This window comes from Octopus sinensis, linkage group LG3, assembly GCF_006345805.1.
Source record: "Octopus sinensis linkage group LG3, ASM634580v1, whole genome shotgun sequence".
NCBI lineage: Eukaryota > Metazoa > Mollusca > Cephalopoda > Octopoda > Octopodidae > Octopus > Octopus sinensis.
The window spans coordinates 86,840,566-86,859,615 of NC_042999.1; the positions used below are offsets into that span (position 1 = coordinate 86,840,566).

Genomic DNA, 19,050 nt, shown 5'->3' on the forward strand with positions numbered 1-19,050 from the left:
GCAGAAATGATCATCAATAAACATAGAAAATGAGAAAAAACAGAAAAGAAAAAAAGATAGAAAGAAGGAAGAAAAAAAGATAGAAAGAAGGAAGAAAAAAAGAGAATTCCTTAACAATAACATACAGCAAATCATTTGACTATATGAGTAATATTTTGAATGTCTCGAGAATACATCCCCTCATTTGTTATCTTTTCCTATGATGCCTTAAATTTTATTATTATTTAATGTCCTTAAGGCGGCAAACTGGCAGAATTATTAGCATGCCGGATAAAATGCTTAGCAGCATTCCATCCATCTTTATGTTCTGAGTTCAAATCCTGCCAAGGTTGACTTTGCTTTTCATCCTCTTGGGGGTTGGTAAATGAATATCAGTGGAGCAATAAGGTCGATGTAATCAACTTACCCACACTCCCCAAAGTTGCTGGCTTTGTGTCAAAATTTGAAACCAATATTTAGTGTCCTGGTTAAACTTTTAATTTATACACACAGACATGCACACTCACAATCACACACACATGCACACACACACACACACATGTATTTACTCTCAGTTGGCTTGAAATTGTTAATCTAATAAACAAACTACAGAATTGTTTTAGTAATTAACCAAACCTTGTATGATTAGTCCCCTTAAATTTTGTTCATGTTCCACATCTTCAGAATTTCAAAGATGCATGGAAAGTCCTGAAAATCCCAATGTGAAGAAGCAACCTGACAGATATGGAAGAATTCAAAAGCCTAGACGTAGGGAATTTCTGTCAGAGAAGAAGCCACATGAACCCCTTAAAAAGGTACACATTTTAACCCTTTCCTGTTTGATATTTGAAACAGAAATTAATATTAATTGCTTGGTTTGGGTGGTGAGCTAGTAGAATTGTTAGCATGTCAAGTAAAATGCTTAGTGGCATTTTGTCTGTCTTTATGTTCTGAGTTCAAATTCCACCAAGGTCAACTTTGCTTTTCATCCTTTCAGGGTCAATAAAATAAGTACCAGTTGAACACTGGGGTCGATGTAATAGACCTACCCACTTCCCTGAACTTGCTGAACTTGTGCCAAAATTTGAAATCAATATTTATTGCTTGTTTGAATTATGAAACTTTTGTCTACATTTCTATTTTAGCATGATTGTCATAACGTTCAGCCTGTCTCAGCTCTAATTTAGTTTTCTTTTTAATATAATTTTTGCTCATTTTTTTATCCCTAGTTGATTGTTAATAAAAATTTTAATGGATAGGAAAATCGAAAAGCATCCTACCTGTTAATAGGTTCCGCTGATTATTATAACTCAAGTATGTTCACATTAACATTGTTCTCGGTTAGTTCTGATCAAAGTACTCCTATGACATGCAACTTTCTTTACACAGAATGCAGTTATGTCATGTCTTCATTACAGAGAATAACATTGCGCGTTCTGGTATACATTAATGAATTGTAAGAGATGCAGTATGTATTCTGTTCACTGTCCAATCTATCTCTATAGGCCAGTAGATTCTGATCATGTCAAAATGCTACCATTAACTTTATTGCTGCTTCATTTCCAGATTGTAACTGTAGCACCAGCTTTCATCACCAGTGATGACCTTCTGTAAAATGTTCAGATCAACTTCCAACTGTTCTTTCAGTTCACAACATGTATTCAGTTGTGACTACTTTCGATCTTCTTTGAGCAATTAAGGCACACATTTTGCTACTACACTTTTCATTCACAATTCCTTGCTCAAAATTTGTTGGCAGGAACTCCAGGATACACCAGTTGTATCAACAAGTTCATCAATTGTTCAGTGACAGTCCTCTAAGATCAGTTCAGGAGTTTTCATGATGTTTTCATTTGTTCAGGAGGTAGATTGTCTCCCTGATTGAGGTTGGTCTTCAAGCAACAAGTGACCATTCCTAAAGCATGAAAACCACTCAGAAACTTGTGTTTTGCTCATGGCAGTGTCCTTGTAAGCTGTTTGAAGCATGACAACTGTTTCAGCCACCATTTTCCCCAGTAGGAAACAGAATTTCATGGAAGTATGCTGTTTCTGCATTTCAGCCATCGCAAAAATCGGGGAAAAATGGGGAAAAGCAATGCAAAACAAAGATGCACCATATGACAGTACAACTTCACTTGATGAAGCTGGTTGATAGCCCAATGTTTGAGAGCAGCATCAAGTGGCTTCTTGCGGCAGAAGCCTGAACTACAACAGGCTTTTCTGGTTACTTTTGGGTGCCCCCTCATTCATAAATGTATGTGTGTGTATACACACACATGCACGCGCGTGCACACACACACACACACACACACACACACACACACATACATATGCATATATTAAATGGCACACATTTCAACTTAGAATTTGAAACAGAAACTTATGTAATCGCTTGATTCTGTTATTATTGTTTTGATTACGTTTCTATTCTAGGCTGATAAACACTGTACAACAAATTTCAGGGTCAAGAAAAAAAACATAGTTCTCATGTACATTTTATTATGAAGTTGATTTTGCTAAATTTGAAATTTGTAACAAAAATTTCCCATCACATCACATTTTCATCTAAACTACTGACTTAATAACTATGCAATTTATACCGATTTCCACAATGCTATAAATATATTTTGCTCCCAAAGTCAGATCAAATATGTCCATTGTAATTAATTCATAAATATATAATGAATTGGCATGTTTGTTAGTATTATATCATGTATTAACCTACATTTTAGTATTTACTTCATTTATGAGACATCTTAAGTGTTTAAAGCTTCAGCTTCCAGCAGAAGTCAACCAGTGCAGCTGCGCTCCAGTTTCCTTTATACCTGTTTTCCATTGATGCTATATCTTGATGGGACCTCTCTCCATGCTCATCACTCACAACTCCTGCATTCTCTGAGAAGGACAGATGAGAATGAAGAAAGTGTATCTTCAGTGATATATTGCGTCCAATATCTTGGTAGCACTTGATTAGGCTCTCCACTATACTCACTCACTGGGTCACTTGGTGCTTTCCCAGAAGTTCTTTGCAATCATCTTTAAATGCATGCCAGGCCACTAGCTCAGTTTCATCCATTGTCATCTTGAAGACCTCATCAACCATAAGTTGACGAATCTGAGGGCCTACGAATATGCCCTCTTTAATCTTGGCATCACTTATTTTAGGGAAGATCACCTTGAGCTACTGGAAACATGGCTTGTTATGTTGCAGTGCTTTGGTAAATTGCTTTATTAGGCTCAGTTTTATATGTAGTGGTGGCAAAATGATTTTCTCCTCCTTAACTAGTGGCTCATAATTTACATTATGGCATCCAGGTGTCATAGTTTCTCCGAGGTGGCCATTCTTAGCATACATAATGTTCTGATCTAGCCCTACTGTCCCACTTGCAAAGGAAGCACATGATGTCTTCAGTTTGTAGCCCATTAAGCAGGGATACTACTTTTAAGTATGCACAAATAAGCCACTCATGCTCCATTTAATTTATGTGGTTTAGAATAAAAGTGAGGTTCTCATATATTTCTCTTAAAATGACTGAGTGAGCAATTGGAACTGAAGTGTGCAACAGAACTGCTTTTATGCTATAAAGGGATGCATCTATGAATAATCTCCACCCATTTGGTTCATAAGTCAGCTTAGGGGAATTGAATAGGTCCCTGATATCATTACAATAAGTCAAGTTGTTTTCCAAAGTGAAGAATTGCTATAGATCTGCAGAATGCTTCCTAAATACTGTTATTTGAGCATTTTTATCCAACAGGTTCCATTATTGTAGACATAAGGCCAGGACTTCACTCTGTTGCTTGGTAAGTGTTAGAACACGAAATAGATCATTGAGTTCCTGTTGGGTGATGAGGTGTGGTTTCTTGTCAGATTTACCATGGATTTGGACCCATATAACTATAAAAATATTGAGTGTATTTTGTAATATTCATAGGTTAGGTTTACAAATACCTTAGAAACACCCCATTAAATTATATGAAAATCCGTTCATAACTTTTAGAGTTCTCAGTTTTGGTCCAATCCTGTTTGCATTCAATTCCTACAGAACCATCAGTGTATTTGACATAAGTAAGGTGGTAATTTATGAGACACTGGAGGGTCACAAAAGAAATGGATGTTATATTCATGGTCTACACATAAAATACCCCTAGAAAAGGTTATTCTCATTTCTGTTTTTTATTTTTTTCATTGTTATCAAGTCAATCTTTCTGTAAGTATCAGCTATGACTTTTCCTTTTAATATAATCTTTGCTCTTGTTTTCTCAGTTTAGCTTTAATAAAAATATCAGTTAATATGAATTACAGTTTGGATATATCCTAGCATAATCAGATCAACTCAAAATAAAAGATTCTTGCATTTTGTTTGTCACTTCTATCTCTTCAAATTCCACCTGTAATAACTTTTATTGTTTATGAACTACAATGTTTTTATGATCTTGAGCCATAACATCTGTACACAAACATTATCACTGCCTTTAATCTGGCTATTAGCTCCAGTGCACAGAGTAAATGTCATAATTATTTGGTTATTGTTATACCATATTTCAGACCAATTTTTTTTTAGATCAAATCCTATCATATTGTTTCTTCATGGCTTTTTCACATATAGTGCAAGGGGAGTTTTTCTAGCTACATAATTTACAGAATAATGGCCTCTGAAAAATATATTTCCTCTCGTAAACAACATGAACTTTCTCTCATATTTTCTCAGACCTATTCATCTCACTCAACACTTCACAGAATAGCACCCTTATCTAATTCATTTGTTATTTAGATAGATCTGAGATTAGTGATTAAGGTATTCAGCTTGTGATTGTAAGGTCATAAGTTCGATTCCTGGTAGCATGTTGTGTCCTTGAGCAAGACACTTTATTTCTCATTGCTCCAGTTCACTCAGCTGACAAAAATGAGTTGTACCTCTAATTCAAAGGGCCAGCCTTGTCACACTCTATCGTGCTGAATCTCCCTTTGAACTATGTTAAAGGTACACATGTCTGTAGAATGCTTAGCCACTTGCATGTTAATTTCCTAAGCAGGCTTTTCATTTGACTGGATCAAGCAGAACACACATTGTTATAATTGAAAGAATGAGGAATGTAGGGTTTCTCTACAGGTAACTTAGACATTGCTTCTTATGTGAAACCCACATCAACCAAAATATTAGTCTTGTTATATCCATTATTATGGAATTTGAGTTTTCAATACTTATCAACTTATAACACACACACACACAAGGTTTGCTTTTCATCCTTTCTACTTTAACACCTCCTTGATTTAATTAATAAAACTTTGACTACATTTCTATTTTAGCCTGAACATTCCAGCAGTCCGACAGTAAGTATCAGCTATGTTTTTCTTATTACCTCCGCCTTAGCGAAGGCAGAGGTATTGTTTTTAGTTGTGCTTGTTTGTTTGTTTTTTTTTTGCCCATGGACAAAATATCTTAAGAACCGCCAGATGTATTCAGATGAAACTTTCAGTGATGTTTGGCCTCGTGACTGGAATGAACTGATAAGATTTTGGGATCGATCCAGTAACAGACAAGGACTCTGGATTATTTTTCTTGTTTCTCTACTTAATTTTTGAGAGCAGGTGGATTCATTTTTAGTATTCACATTTGTGAGAGCAGTCAAGTTTATTTCAGATATTCTCATTTTAAAAATCATCTCTGGCTAATTGTTGAGAGGATGTTGTTCTTGCCTTGGTGGAGGTTTGCGCTCTCTGATTGCTCTTGTTTCTTTCAATATAATTTTTCACTTGTTTTATCAATTGACCATTAATAAAAATTCTACTTAATGATATGAAAGCTGAAGGTAATATAAGCAGTTACTATGAATATCAGTATCATCTTTGTTTTAATGTCTACTTTTCCATACTTGCAGAGGTTTGGCATTTTGGTTTCTTGGTTCATGCTCTTTCTTGATGGAGCTGAGGTCACTTCAAGTTAGTGCTCCCAGAGATGTCATCATATGTAGAGCCAAGTCCACCAGTGCTCTCTATCACTGACAGTCCCATATCAGCCCATCTGCATCATCCAAGGTGACATCAAGCCTCAGGAGATCTTCCCCAATCATGTTCAGCCATCTGTTGCAGGGCCTGCCATGTAGCTTATTCTAGCCTGCAGCTAAAAATTAGCTTAGACAGAATTTCTGTGACTAGATGTTTTTTCTATTGTTGACCCCTACCTACTTCTAATCAAAGTAATATTTTCCCAAGTCCTTTGAACATCAAACAGTGCCATGGCCAGATATGTTCTTCACAGAAAATTGCATACGGCTTGTGTAACGAGGAAGTTTGTTTACAATTAGTGTGCATGTGTATGTATGTATGTATTTACCTATGTATGTATGTATGTATGTATGTATGTATGTATGTATGTATGTATGTATATATGTATGATGTATGTACGTATTTACCTATGTAGGTATGTACGTCAAAGTTTCCTCTCAGGGCGCTTACACTTTGTCGTGTATGCACACTAACATAACACATCCAGCAGAGAATACTAGCTTCATTTCTTTCAAGCCTTTCTTTCATGTCCTCAGAAGTCACTACCCATCTTTCACTGCCATGTAGTATGGCTGTTCATAGACATGCATCATACAGTCTACCTTTCACTTTGAATGAGAAGCCCTTTGTTACCAGCAGAGGTAGGAGCTCTCTGAACTTTGCCCAGGCTATTCTTATTCAAGCAGCTACACTCTCAGAACATCCACCCCAGCTATTGACTTGGTCACCTAGGTAATGGAAGCTATCAACTGCTTCTAGTTTTTCCCACTGGCATGTGCCGGAAGCTGTTTTCTGCACATTTTCCATGTTTATTGCCCCTGTGCATCTGCCACACACAAAAACTATCTTCCCTTTGATATTGCTGCACCTCCTATGTGTCCTTAGCTTACACTGGGTACATCTTATGGAGTTTCTACCTACCCCTTTTCTACAGATTTTGCAGGGCCATCTACCTGAAGGGATTTGTGATTTGTCTGCCTTCCTTACTTACTAAGACTTTGTTTTTTGCTAGATTGACACTAAGTATCTTTGATTCTAGACCTTGCTTCTGCACCTAAAACGTCTTCTGTAGTCCTGGTAGTGACTCAGCTATTAAAGCAAAGTCATCAGTATAGAGGAGCTTCCAGTGGCAACCTGTCTTGAATTCCTCTGTTATTGCCTGGAGGACTATGATGAACAAGAGGGGGCTGAAGATGACTGATCCTTGGTGGACCCCTACTTCTACCCAGAATTCGTCACTATACTCATTGCCAACCCTCACCTTGCTGACAGCATCCCTCTACATGGCTTGTACAGTTCTCAGTAACCACTCATATGTCACTAGTTTCTGGATTGACCACCAGAGCAGAGATCGGGGGAATCTATCAAAAGCCTTCTCCATGTCAATGAAAGCCAAGTACAGAGGTTTATCTTTGACTAGAAATTTCCCCTGCAGCTGCCTTGCCAGAAATATAGTATCATTGGTGCTTCTCCCTGGCACAAACTCAAACTGCATCTCGTCTAAACTAACTCTCTCCCTAATTAGTTGGGCTATGACCTCCATGACTTTTATCGCCTGATCCAACAATTTGATACCTCTGTAATTATTCGTATTTAATGCATTACCTTTACCTTTGTAGCAGTTGACTATGATGTTGATACACCAGTCATTGGGTATGACTCCTTCATGTATCACCTGATTGACTATACGGGTGACTAGACTGTAGCCAACACCACCAGATATTTTAAGTATTTCTGCAGTGATACCTGATGTGCCGAGTTTTTCCCTGTCTTCATAACCTTAATTGCTTTATCTACCAAGGTACTGTCAATTTGGATAGCTAGTGACTCTGTTGGGTCGACATTTGGCAGACTCTCTTTCTCCCATTCATTCTCTTCATTTGGAAACATTTCATAGTGGCGTTTCCAAGTCTCTCTCTTTCCATCCTCATTAAATGCATGTGAGCCATCATCCATGTGGACACATTCTCTCTCCTATGACATCATGATTCTCTCACACTTTACTTGCCACTGGCACAGGAGCCAGTCAGGGGTACTGGCATCGGTCACAATCGGTTGGTGCTTTTTACATGTTACTGGCACGGGAGCCAGTCAGGCGGACCTGGCATCGACCACATTCGGATAGTGCTTTTTACCCCTCATTGAGTAAGTATTACATCAGAGTATCTGCTAGCTAAGAAACATATGTGGGTTCATATCTCATCAATGGCCTTTGACTTTTACCATCTAAAAAGGGCTTTTCACCCTAATATTTGCATGCTATTATTTATAGCTTTATATGCTTTAAGATCCACTGTTCCACACCAAATAATGTCTTGATTTATTGAAATTGTCTTGGTTCCAGAGAAGATAGAACAATTATACAATGGTAATGGGATCATCTTTCAAATGAGAAAGAATATAACCACAAAACTCATGAATTATCAAAAAATTGATATGCCATTAAGAAAAGACATTTTGATTGCCTGGAGACAAGTGACAGCTGCAAACACTTGTTTCTGCTTCAATAGGCATCATCAGCACAGCAGTTGCTTTACCTTGTCTCCAGCAGAATGAGGTACTTGGTTATATACTTAGTTATAACCCTCGCCATATCACGGTTCACCTATTGCAGTTCACCTATTGCGGTTTATTATTTGAGCCTACGTTTATTCCTCCATGTGTTGTTTTGCATTTATAATAAAATAAATATATACAAATTATGGCTGTGTGGTAAGTAGCTTGCTTACCAACCACATGGTTCCAGGTTCAGTTCCATTGCATGGCACCTTGGACAAGTGTCTTCTCCTATAGCCTCAGGCCGACCAAAGCCTTGAGGATTTGGTAGACGAAAACTGAAAGAAGCCCGTCATATATATGTATATGTGTGTGTGTGTGTGTGTGAGTTTGTGTGTCTGTGTTTGTCCCCCCCAACATCACTTAACAATCGATGCTGGAGTGTTTATGTGTGATAGAATAAGTACTAGGCTTACAAAGAATAAAGGTGGTACTCCAGCATGGCCACAGTCAGATATCTGAAACAAGTAAAAGAGAGTACAGTACTGTTTCTACTTCACCGATTTTCACCAATTGCACCTGGGATAGTCAAGGGATTATTGTATACAAAAGAGTAGGACACATTTATGGCTTAAGTCATTTGCATCTATTTATACACATACACACACATATATACACATGTGGATACATATATGTATGCTATGCATAGAATTATTTATTACATTCTTACTACATTAAGGCCAAAATGTTCCTTGTTGATACAGTGACCCTTTAATCTTTAGAAGACATTATCATATTTTTATATATACCATAATATTCCATAAACAGGCATGGCTGTGTAATAACAAGTTTGCTTCCCAGCCATATGGTACTGGGTTGAAACTCACTGCATAACATCTTAAGCAAGTGTCTTCTACTATAGCCTGGGCTGACCAAAGCTTTGTGAGTGGACTTGGTTGACAGAAACTGAAAGAAGTCTGTCACATGTGTTTGTGTGTGTGTGTGTGCATGAGTATGTATTTGTATTTCCTTGTTTTGACATTGCATGATTGTTGTAAATGACTGTTGTTATACTAGCAGTGTCATTCATTTTTAGTATTTTGTGAAAACATGTCTTGCTTGGAAACAAGTGAAGATTGGCAATAGAAAGGGAATCTGCTCTTAGAAAAATTTGCCTCAGTAAACTTTGTCCAACCCATGAAAGCATGGAAAAATGGAGATCAAAATGATGATGATGATGACCTAATTTTCTAAAATAGAATTTCATTCAGACTAAATGTGTTACATATTCTTACTTTTAATGATGTGTGTTTGGTCTTGTTTTGCAGGCTTTATTTTCTTTATTTGAATCTGGTGAACAGAAAATGTTTTCTCTGTCAAAAAAAGTGACACATCTATTAAATGAATATAAACAAATCTCAAAGATTATTATGAGTCATAATGAAACTGTTTCTCGAACTCCAGCAAGTGTCATTTCAACACCTTCAAGAGTACCACAATATAGAGATGATTCCTCTTATGATATTCCTCCATCAAAAATACCTTCAACTGTATCTACAGCTCAGGCTTCAGAGCTTATGTGCACATTATCAAAATCTATAGTACAAAGGACAACTCGAAGTGCATCTGCAGAGCCGTCACAAACGTCTACAGTGTTCCAAGAATATGTCAAAAAAATCTTGTCTGCTGATTGGTTCCAGAAACGTTTTGGTGACCTTACAGATGTAAGTAATTTATAAACTTATATAAAACATGACATGTAAACACAAACACACAGACATCCTCTAGTGTTCTTTAGTTTGCTTAATATACAAATAGTGTGCTAGTGTGTGTGTGTGTGTGTGTGTGTGTAAAGAGAGAGAGAGAGTGGAAGCAAGGCCTAGTATTGGTGTTTATTCTGTTATAGGGGCTGGTTGATTTTCTAATTCTAAATATGCTTTATTGAGGTCTGTTCCTGAAGTTACTCAAAGTATTTCTTATGAAGTTAGAATATCATTAATTTTAATGACTTGTTTATTATTGGTATGAAGAATTAATTTGGTTAATTTATTGAAATTTAGGAAAGACTGAAGTCCTAGTTTGTAGGAAAGAAGAAAAATCACCAACCTCTTCTGGGAAATGGCCCTGCTTGTAATGTAGAAAAGGTGTAGTTGAGAATCCCATACAGTGTACCCAGTGCAAGCTATGGATACATAATAGGTGTAGTGGTATCATAGGAAGGTTAATAGAGAAAGTAGTCTTTGTATGTGACAGACCTGCAGGTACAATAAACACAAAGAATGTACAGGAAATAGACTTCCTCAAATGTCTGGAGCAATCCTTAGAAGTAGTAGATAGCTTCTGTTACCAAGGTGACCAAGTTAACTGTGGAGGAGGTTGCTCTGAAAATGTAGCTGCTAGAATAAGAATGGGCTGGGCAGAGTTCAGAGAGCTACTGCCTATGTTGGTAACAAAGGGCCTCTCCCTCAGAGTGAAAGGCAGATTGTATGATGTCCATGTATGAACAGCTATGCTATATGGCAGTAGGATATGGGCTGTGACTGTAGAGAAAATGTGAAGGCTTGAAAGAAACAAAGCCAGTATGCTGTGTTGTGTGGGTAATGTCAGTGTGCATATATGAGAGTATAAATGATATATGATAAAAATTGGGTAAAAAAGGTATCAGATGTAGTGTGCAAGAGAGAAGACTGTGTTGGTATGGTCAAGTGATGTGTATGGATAAGGGCAGCTGCACAAAGGAGTACCAATCTCTAACTGTGGAGGGAACCTGTGGAACAGGTAAACCCATAAAGATCTGGGACAAAACGGTAAGAAACGATCTCCAGATGTTGAATCTCACAGCAGAGATGGCAAGTGATTGAGATTTTTGGTGGTTTGCTGTGCTTCTGAAGACACTTCAAGCTAAGTAGAATCATGGCCATCCATACATACAACCATAATCTGTCTTGTCAAATCTTCTCAACCCATCATTCCAGGACCCCTCTTCTCACTACCTATGACCACCACCTGCTGCAGGCCCCTCCACTATCTCTCACATGCCTATCTGCACATACACTTGCTACAGTCACCTTTCCCCATCTCTAGACATCTCCCCTCACCTCTTATAGAACATCCCCTTCTATCTTCTCTGTACCATTTATTCTCCCCCATCCACTCTACTCTTTTACTTGTTTCAGTCATTTGACTGTGGCCATGCTGGAGCACTGCCTTTAATCAAGCAACTCGACCCCGGGACTTATTCTTTTGTAAGCCCAGTACTTATTCTATCGGTCTCTTTTGCCGAACCGCTAAGTAACGGGGACATAAACACACCAGCATCGGTTGTCAAGCAATGCTAAGGAGACAAACACAGACACACAAACACACACACGCATATATATATATATATATATATATACGACGGGCTTCTTTCAGTTTCCGTCTACCAAATCCACTCACAAGGCTTTGGTCGGCCCGAGGCTATAGTAGAAGACACTTGCCCAAGGTGCCACACAGTGGGACTGAACCTGGAACCATGTGGTTGGTAAACAAGCTACTTACCACACAGCCACTGTTTCATCATTTATTTCTCTCTCTCTCTCTCTCTCTCTCTCTCTTATTCTGACTGTCTCTCTGTCTATCTTTCTCTGTAATACTATCTCTCCCATCTGAGAGGTCTTCACCTTGCAAGCTACTTCATGACCCTACTGGTTTTGGTGTCACATAAAAAGCTCCAGTGTTGGTGCTACATAAAAAGCACCCAACTCACTAAGTAAAGAAGTTGGCATTAGGAAGGACTGGTACTTATTTTATCGACCACGAAAGGATGAAAGGCAAAGTTGACCTCAGTGAAATTTGAACTCAGAACGTGAAGACGAATGGAATGCCACTAAACATTTTGCCCAGCATGCAAATGATTCTGCCAGCTCACTGCCTTATACATATCATCATCATTATCATCATCATTTAACATCTGTTTTCCATGCTGGTATAGGTTGGATGGTTTGACCACAGCTGGCAAGCTGGGGAGCTGCACCAGACTCCAGTCTGATTTGGCATGGTTTCTATAGCTGGATGCCCCTTCTTAACACCAACCACTTTACAGTGTGTGCTGGCTGCTTTTATGTGGCATTGCATGAGCACTTTTATGTGGTGTCACATTGGGGCTTTTACTTGATGCTATATGGGGACTTTTATGCGGCACTGGCACTTGCAGGTCAATCCTCACCACCACTGTCACATGCTCAGCAATATTTTAGGTGTCATCACAGTGACATCAAAATCCCTGTGACAAGACAGATTATGTGTGTGAGTGACAGCATCATCACTCATACCTGTAATGTCACCATTATATATAATTTGCTATACACTTATGATAATGTTTATTATCTCAGATTCCTTTCTGTCAATTAAATCAGTGCTCCACAACTGGTATGCTCTGGCACATTGGTGTGCCACAAGATGATGCTAGGTGTACTGCAGTGTAACCTGAATGTAATTTTTTCCCCCTATACTTTTAGTTATATTTTTAGTTCAGTTGTGCCACCAAAGTTTGAAAAGAATATAAGTGTACCTCAAGTGAAATAAGATTGTGGTGCACTGAATTAAATTACTGCAGCTGATCACAGTCAGCACTATTACATCACCATCACTAGTAGTGTAACATTCTAATTGTCACTGTGACATTACCATCATTGTTGTGTGATCATTATCAGCCATGTGACATCATCATCATCATTGTGATGTTCCATACATCATTGTGATATCCCAACCATCACCATGTTGATACATTATCATTGTGACAGCATCATCATGTGATTATTGCCAGCAATGTGACAGCACCATCATTATCATTATTGTGACACCATGTAAATTATTGTGCATTCACATCATCGCTATGACATTATCATTATTGTATGATACTTCTTCAAGTATCACTTGAAAAGGAAAGTGAGAGTAGAGAGGCAAGTTTTGTCTAGCGAATGTTTCAAAAAAAGATGGGTGAATGTAGCAAGGATGGCATGTATGATTGACGAAGCCACCTTGAGCATAATCCTATGAATCCGGAAAAATTTAAAACAGATAGTTACTTACTTGCAAATAAATGTGTTAACATGTGACATTATTGACCGAGGTTACTGTGGTCTTTTCCGTAGTCTTTTCTTTCCACAGATAAAGCTTATCTGCTTCCCCCTTTACACTTTACATCATGACATTTCTGTGATATATGATCCCTATTGATCTTTTATTTTTACATTTTTACGATCCCTTTTGATCGAAAACCTACCCCACTTTTTTTTTCTCCCCAAAATTTGTAATTTGTCCAGTCTGTGTGCAGCCCTGCATGGCTAATAAAGAAACATTATCATTGTATGATCTCTGTCAATAGTGTGACATTAGTATCATCATTGTGACATAAGTTTCTTCTGCATTATTTCTTTACGTGTTATATCATGATATAATTTTCTTGAATAAATCCTTGCTTATGTTTATTTTTCTCTTGTTTGATACAGATTCTGACAAACATGGTACACAGTAATGACTTCATCCTTTCCATAATACCATTGCTAAATAGTAACTCCATGGAAATAAAATTCAATATTCTTAATACAATCATTGATACTTTCTCTAAATTTGGAGCAGACGACAGAGAAGCAATTGCAGAAGCAATTGTCAATCTCTTGAAAGAAGATCCCTTTGATTTAGATTCAGGTGATGAAGATCGAAAAAATCTTATACAGCTTGCAATGTCATCCCTTGAAATTTTTCACGTTGAAAATGATGACATGGTTATGCAACATCTGAAACATTACATTTATGGTGATGAAATTATAAGGTATATCCATTATTTTACTTTGTAATTGAACTATTTATCAGTGTGTTTCTATGTATAATAATAATAATAATAATAATAATAATAATGTCCTGATGCAATACCAGGCAGTGGCTCTCGTAGCTTCTGATCTTAACTGATTGGAAGTGTTATCATGTACATTGTTTTGTTTTGGTATAAAAGATGGGCTACAGCAAATATTCTGCTCAATACCAGAGATTTGCTTGTCAGTTGTTTGACCTTAACTAGTTGAGCATGTCCCTTAGTGGCTGACGATATGTGCATCTCTGATCATGAGCAGAAGTAGTGGGGGAGCATCATAGCCATGTGTTGAGAAGGATTCTTTGGAGTTTGAATAATTCACCTCTAGAAACATGGGTGTTTTGTTCAACATCCTTAAACAACCCTTATTCAGGGACCTTTTGAGCAGGATGGGTTACTCGACCAGAAGAAAATTCTAACTGGGCCCCACCTGCAAGGTCATGTGCTGTTTATCTTGGTATGAGATCACCATGTTGTGCACACATGGTTGTGATGCATGTGCTTAGTGTACCCTTATCAGACGAGTAGACATGATGGGTATACTGGGCTTCATATATTTTACCCCAGTGTTTACTTTGATGGCATACACTGCTCTCTCACTCAATAATAATAATAATAATAATAATAATGAACTTGATGTATACAGTGCTCAGGTGCACTACAACTAAAAAAAAAGGAAGAAAAAAGAAACAGGGATGGTGGGGCATCAGGTGTACTGTTGGCAAATTTCAGGAAGCATGGAAGTTTTGAAGGATGTAGTGTGTTGCCAGCTAACAATTGATGCAAGTAGTTTATTCATGCTTCAGTGATTCTGAATGTTTCTGATCAAGACTTCTTGCAATTTGCTGTGCTTGCAAAATGCCAGCATGCAAAATGAACACTAAAAATTAGAGAAAAGAAAACGAAGTTGAACTGAGTGGAAATTCAATTCAGAAATGAAAGAGGCTATGAGCTTCCCACCTTTTTTTTTTTTTACATTATCTAATGTACCTTTATATAAAGTAATATAGATACCTTTATAACAATCATATATGTCATCATCATCATTTAACATCCGTTTTAATTTGTGTCATTAATACTTCTACTAAAAATAAATTATCTTTAAAATATTATTTATACCCCCAAGGACCACAAGAAGTAAGTGATAGGTCAAGAGGATTTTGAAATAATGTAGCAATATGGAGTGGCAGCAGGATAAGGTGGTAAGCAAGGCATAGAAGGCATATTGCTAGAAGGGAAACTAAGAGTTGATGATTAGCGAATGTCCTTTATCATGAGGATGTTAAGCTTGAACATTTCTGCATAGCAAGGCAATGTGTACTTATCTAAATTTTAATGTAGATATATGTACGAGCCAATATTAAGAAAGTGTTTGTGTGAAGTGTTACTGATGTTACTCAGTAACACAGGAAAGAAAAGAATGTGTAAGTGTGACTGTGAGAGATTGTTAAATGAAGAATAGTGGAAGCCCAGATAAGCTAATATAGAGATTAGTTTCATCATCATCGTCGTCGTCATCATCGTCGTCGTTGTCATCGTCGTCGTTGTCATCATCGTCGTCATCATCATCGTCGTCATCATCATCATCAACATCATTTAACATCTGTTTTCCATGCTTGTATGGGTTCGACAATTTGACAGAAGTTGGTCAGCCAGAGAGCTGACCAGGCTCCATTTGTCTGTCTTGGCATGTTTTCTATGGCTGGATGCCCTTCCTAATGCCAACCACTTTACAGAGTGTGTTGGGTGCTTTTTACATGGCACTGGCATGAGTGCTTTTATATGGCACTAAAAATATGAAGGTGTGGATAGCTGAGATGATGGAAGTATAGACTATTTATGTGCTATGCCAATGACTCAGTTAATTAGATAGTGTAGCTCACTTCATAACTGGCATAGAAGTATCATTGTAAATGAATACAAACACAACTGGTATTCACTAGAATGGGAAAATTACATTATCCTTTAGCTGATGGTCTAGTTTTTGAAAACAGAACAAGTTTTAACATAGCATAAGATAAAATTAATTTGGATAAAATGCAGTTTGGATTGTTACCAGAATATGGTGCAATAAATGCTATATTTCTAATGAGACAACAGCAAGCAAAGCTCTTAGTTAAGCACAAACTTTTGCTTTGGATTTGCAAATATCAAAATCACTTTTTTGACAGTTGCACACCATGTCTGATAAGCTTTGAGTGAGAAAGCTCAGATGAATGGCTCATAAAGGTGGTAAATACAGGCCATGTAGAAATGGGTTGCAATGAAAAATTTGTCCCCCAGGCAAACTCTACAAGGGTCTTATCTTCAACCACTTTTTATTTATTATAGTCATTGAGGCAATGATAGAGAGGTTAATAAAATTTCCTAAGGAAATTTAATTTACTGATGGCCTGCTTTTATTTAAAGAATTTATTGAAGAATTACAGGAAGGAATAATGAGTCTGAGTTTGTGTTTAACAGTATGAAGAATTCTTGTGAACTAATTTAATCTTTTATCTTTTACTTGTTTCAGTCATTAGACTGCAACCATGGTGGGACACTGTCTTGAAGAATTTTTAGTTGAATGTATTGACCCCAGTACTTAATTTTTTTAAAGCCTGGTACTTATTTTATCAGTTTCTTTTGCTGAACTGCAAAGTTATAGGGACGTAAACACACCTGAACCAGTTGGCAAACAGTGGTGTGGACACACACACACACGTATGATGGGCTTCTTTCAGTTTCTATCTGCCAAATCCAGTCACAAGGCTTTGGTTGGCCCAAGGCTTTGGTTGGCCTAAGGCTATAGTAGAAGACACTTGCCCAAGGTGCCATGCAGTGGGACTGAACCCAGGACCATGTGGTTGGGAAGCAAGCTTCTTACCAAACAGCCACACCTGTGCCTACATGTGTATCTCAAACAATGAAGTTGAATTTATAAAAAAGCTAGTTAATATGTTTTTGTTATAGCTTAAACTCAAGTCAACAGACGTGAACAAAGGCATTCCAATCATGACCATTCTGTCCATTTTTGGATGGGGAACAGCATAATTTAACTAGGTCTACATAATCCAATCTGTCTGTTCCTTTTTGGATAAAAAAGGGTGTTGATATAACAAAAAATTAGCTACTAATTGCAGTAGGTCGATCATCAACATACAAGCTCCTATATGTGTTGGTGGGAGTTATATAGATATAACAGCAAGTCGCTTCAGAGACTTAGAGTTAATGGGAATAATGAACTGTTGCAAAAAAAACATTGAGTTAAACATTCTTTTTTTCTCTGTTTGCCAATTCTTTCATTATATCAGCCATAGGCAACATGTGGCCTAATGAAAACCTAATGAAAAATTACCTTCACTTTTGTTAGCAATATGGCACATATGAGACATGTTTCATGCAACCTGCTTCTTGTAAGAAGTTGCCCATTTCTGCTTTATACTATCAAGAATTTAAAGGTTTCATAATTAATATTTTTTTTAGCTGGATGTTTTATCTATCAATAAACACTTGATTATGAAGTAAGTGTGAAACTGTTGCCAATCAAGAAACTGAAACGCACACCTCACTAGTCAGAGGAAAGCTAATATTGTTACTTAAAATTAATTGAAACTTTTTTTTTTAAACAGGAATTGTGCAATTACTTCACTGAAGAGTTTTGGTTTAGGAGAAGGTGTGCATTACCTACAAAAAGAACTTGATGAATTTCATCTTCAGTATATGGAGACTACTCCATGGATAGATACAGAAGTGCAGTTGGAAAAATGGGTTACGAAGTAAGTAAATCATTTCATTTTATTATCTATTAGGAATAAATGGAAACAGGAAGCATATATTGGCATTTTTAATGTAGAAGTACAGGGTGTTCAGGCTAAATTTCATTGTTTGCATAAAAGGGAAAGAAAGCAATGTTCCATGCAATATAAAAGTATTTTTGAAAATCAAAACATTTCAAATAGATTATGTCTGAGAGATAGTTTACTCAAAATAACCACTTTCACCTTCCACCACAACATCAAAACAACTCCAGAGCTTGTTACAAGTCTTCCTCTGTGTTCCTGGTAAGACCTTCGAGCACTTCCTTGATCTTGGCCACCAGCTCAGTCTTGGTGTTGCAGGCAGAGTGATTGGTGTCTTTCTCAACCACACCCCATACATAGTAATTCATGGGATTACAATTGGAGGAATAAGGACACCAAAAATTGAAGCTGGTAAAACTGTAGAAATTTTCAGAGAACCACTTTTTACTTTTTTTAGAGGTATAGCAAGGAGACAAATCCTGCTGTCACACATATGGCCTTCCAACAACAACCCTCTCCAGCTAGGGTTTGATCACAGCTTCCAGTAGCTTCACATAGCTGTCTGAACTGAGCCTATGGCCCTGTCCAAACATGTGGGTCTGCAAGATGTCACCTTCACTGGAGACACTCAAAGACAATCACAGACAATGGGAACTTGGTTTTCATGATGTTCATGTTACATCTTACAGTATTTACAGTGTTCACAAAACATTGAGCAATAGTTATAATGTCAGCGAAAATGATGATTTATGCTGGGTAACTTTTTTTCCAGTATTTGGATGGCTTCCATTCCTCTGTATCAGCTAACTTTTTTCTCAGCTAAAACTTTAATCTTTACACTCTCCAATGCTGTTGACTGTTCACCAAATTTAGCCCAAACACCTTGTATAATGTGATACATTATTTTTCTGAATATACAAACGAAATAA

At 37.3% G+C, this 19,050-nt stretch overlaps 1 protein-coding gene across 1 annotated transcript in view; it reads left to right on the plus strand.

The window, feature by feature from the left end:
- The window catches only part of LOC118762501, a 114,718-nt gene that overhangs the window by 75,632 nt on the left and 20,036 nt on the right, over positions 1 to 19,050 (plus strand). The window contains exons 20-24 of the mRNA XM_036501124.1: positions 664 to 794; positions 5,291 to 5,314; positions 9,814 to 10,209; positions 13,978 to 14,300; positions 17,951 to 18,097. Of these exons, the coding sequence (XP_036357017.1) occupies positions 664 to 794; positions 5,291 to 5,314; positions 9,814 to 10,209; positions 13,978 to 14,300; positions 17,951 to 18,097 (1,021 nt within the window). The remainder of the gene's footprint in view (positions 1 to 663; positions 795 to 5,290; positions 5,315 to 9,813; positions 10,210 to 13,977; positions 14,301 to 17,950; positions 18,098 to 19,050) is intronic.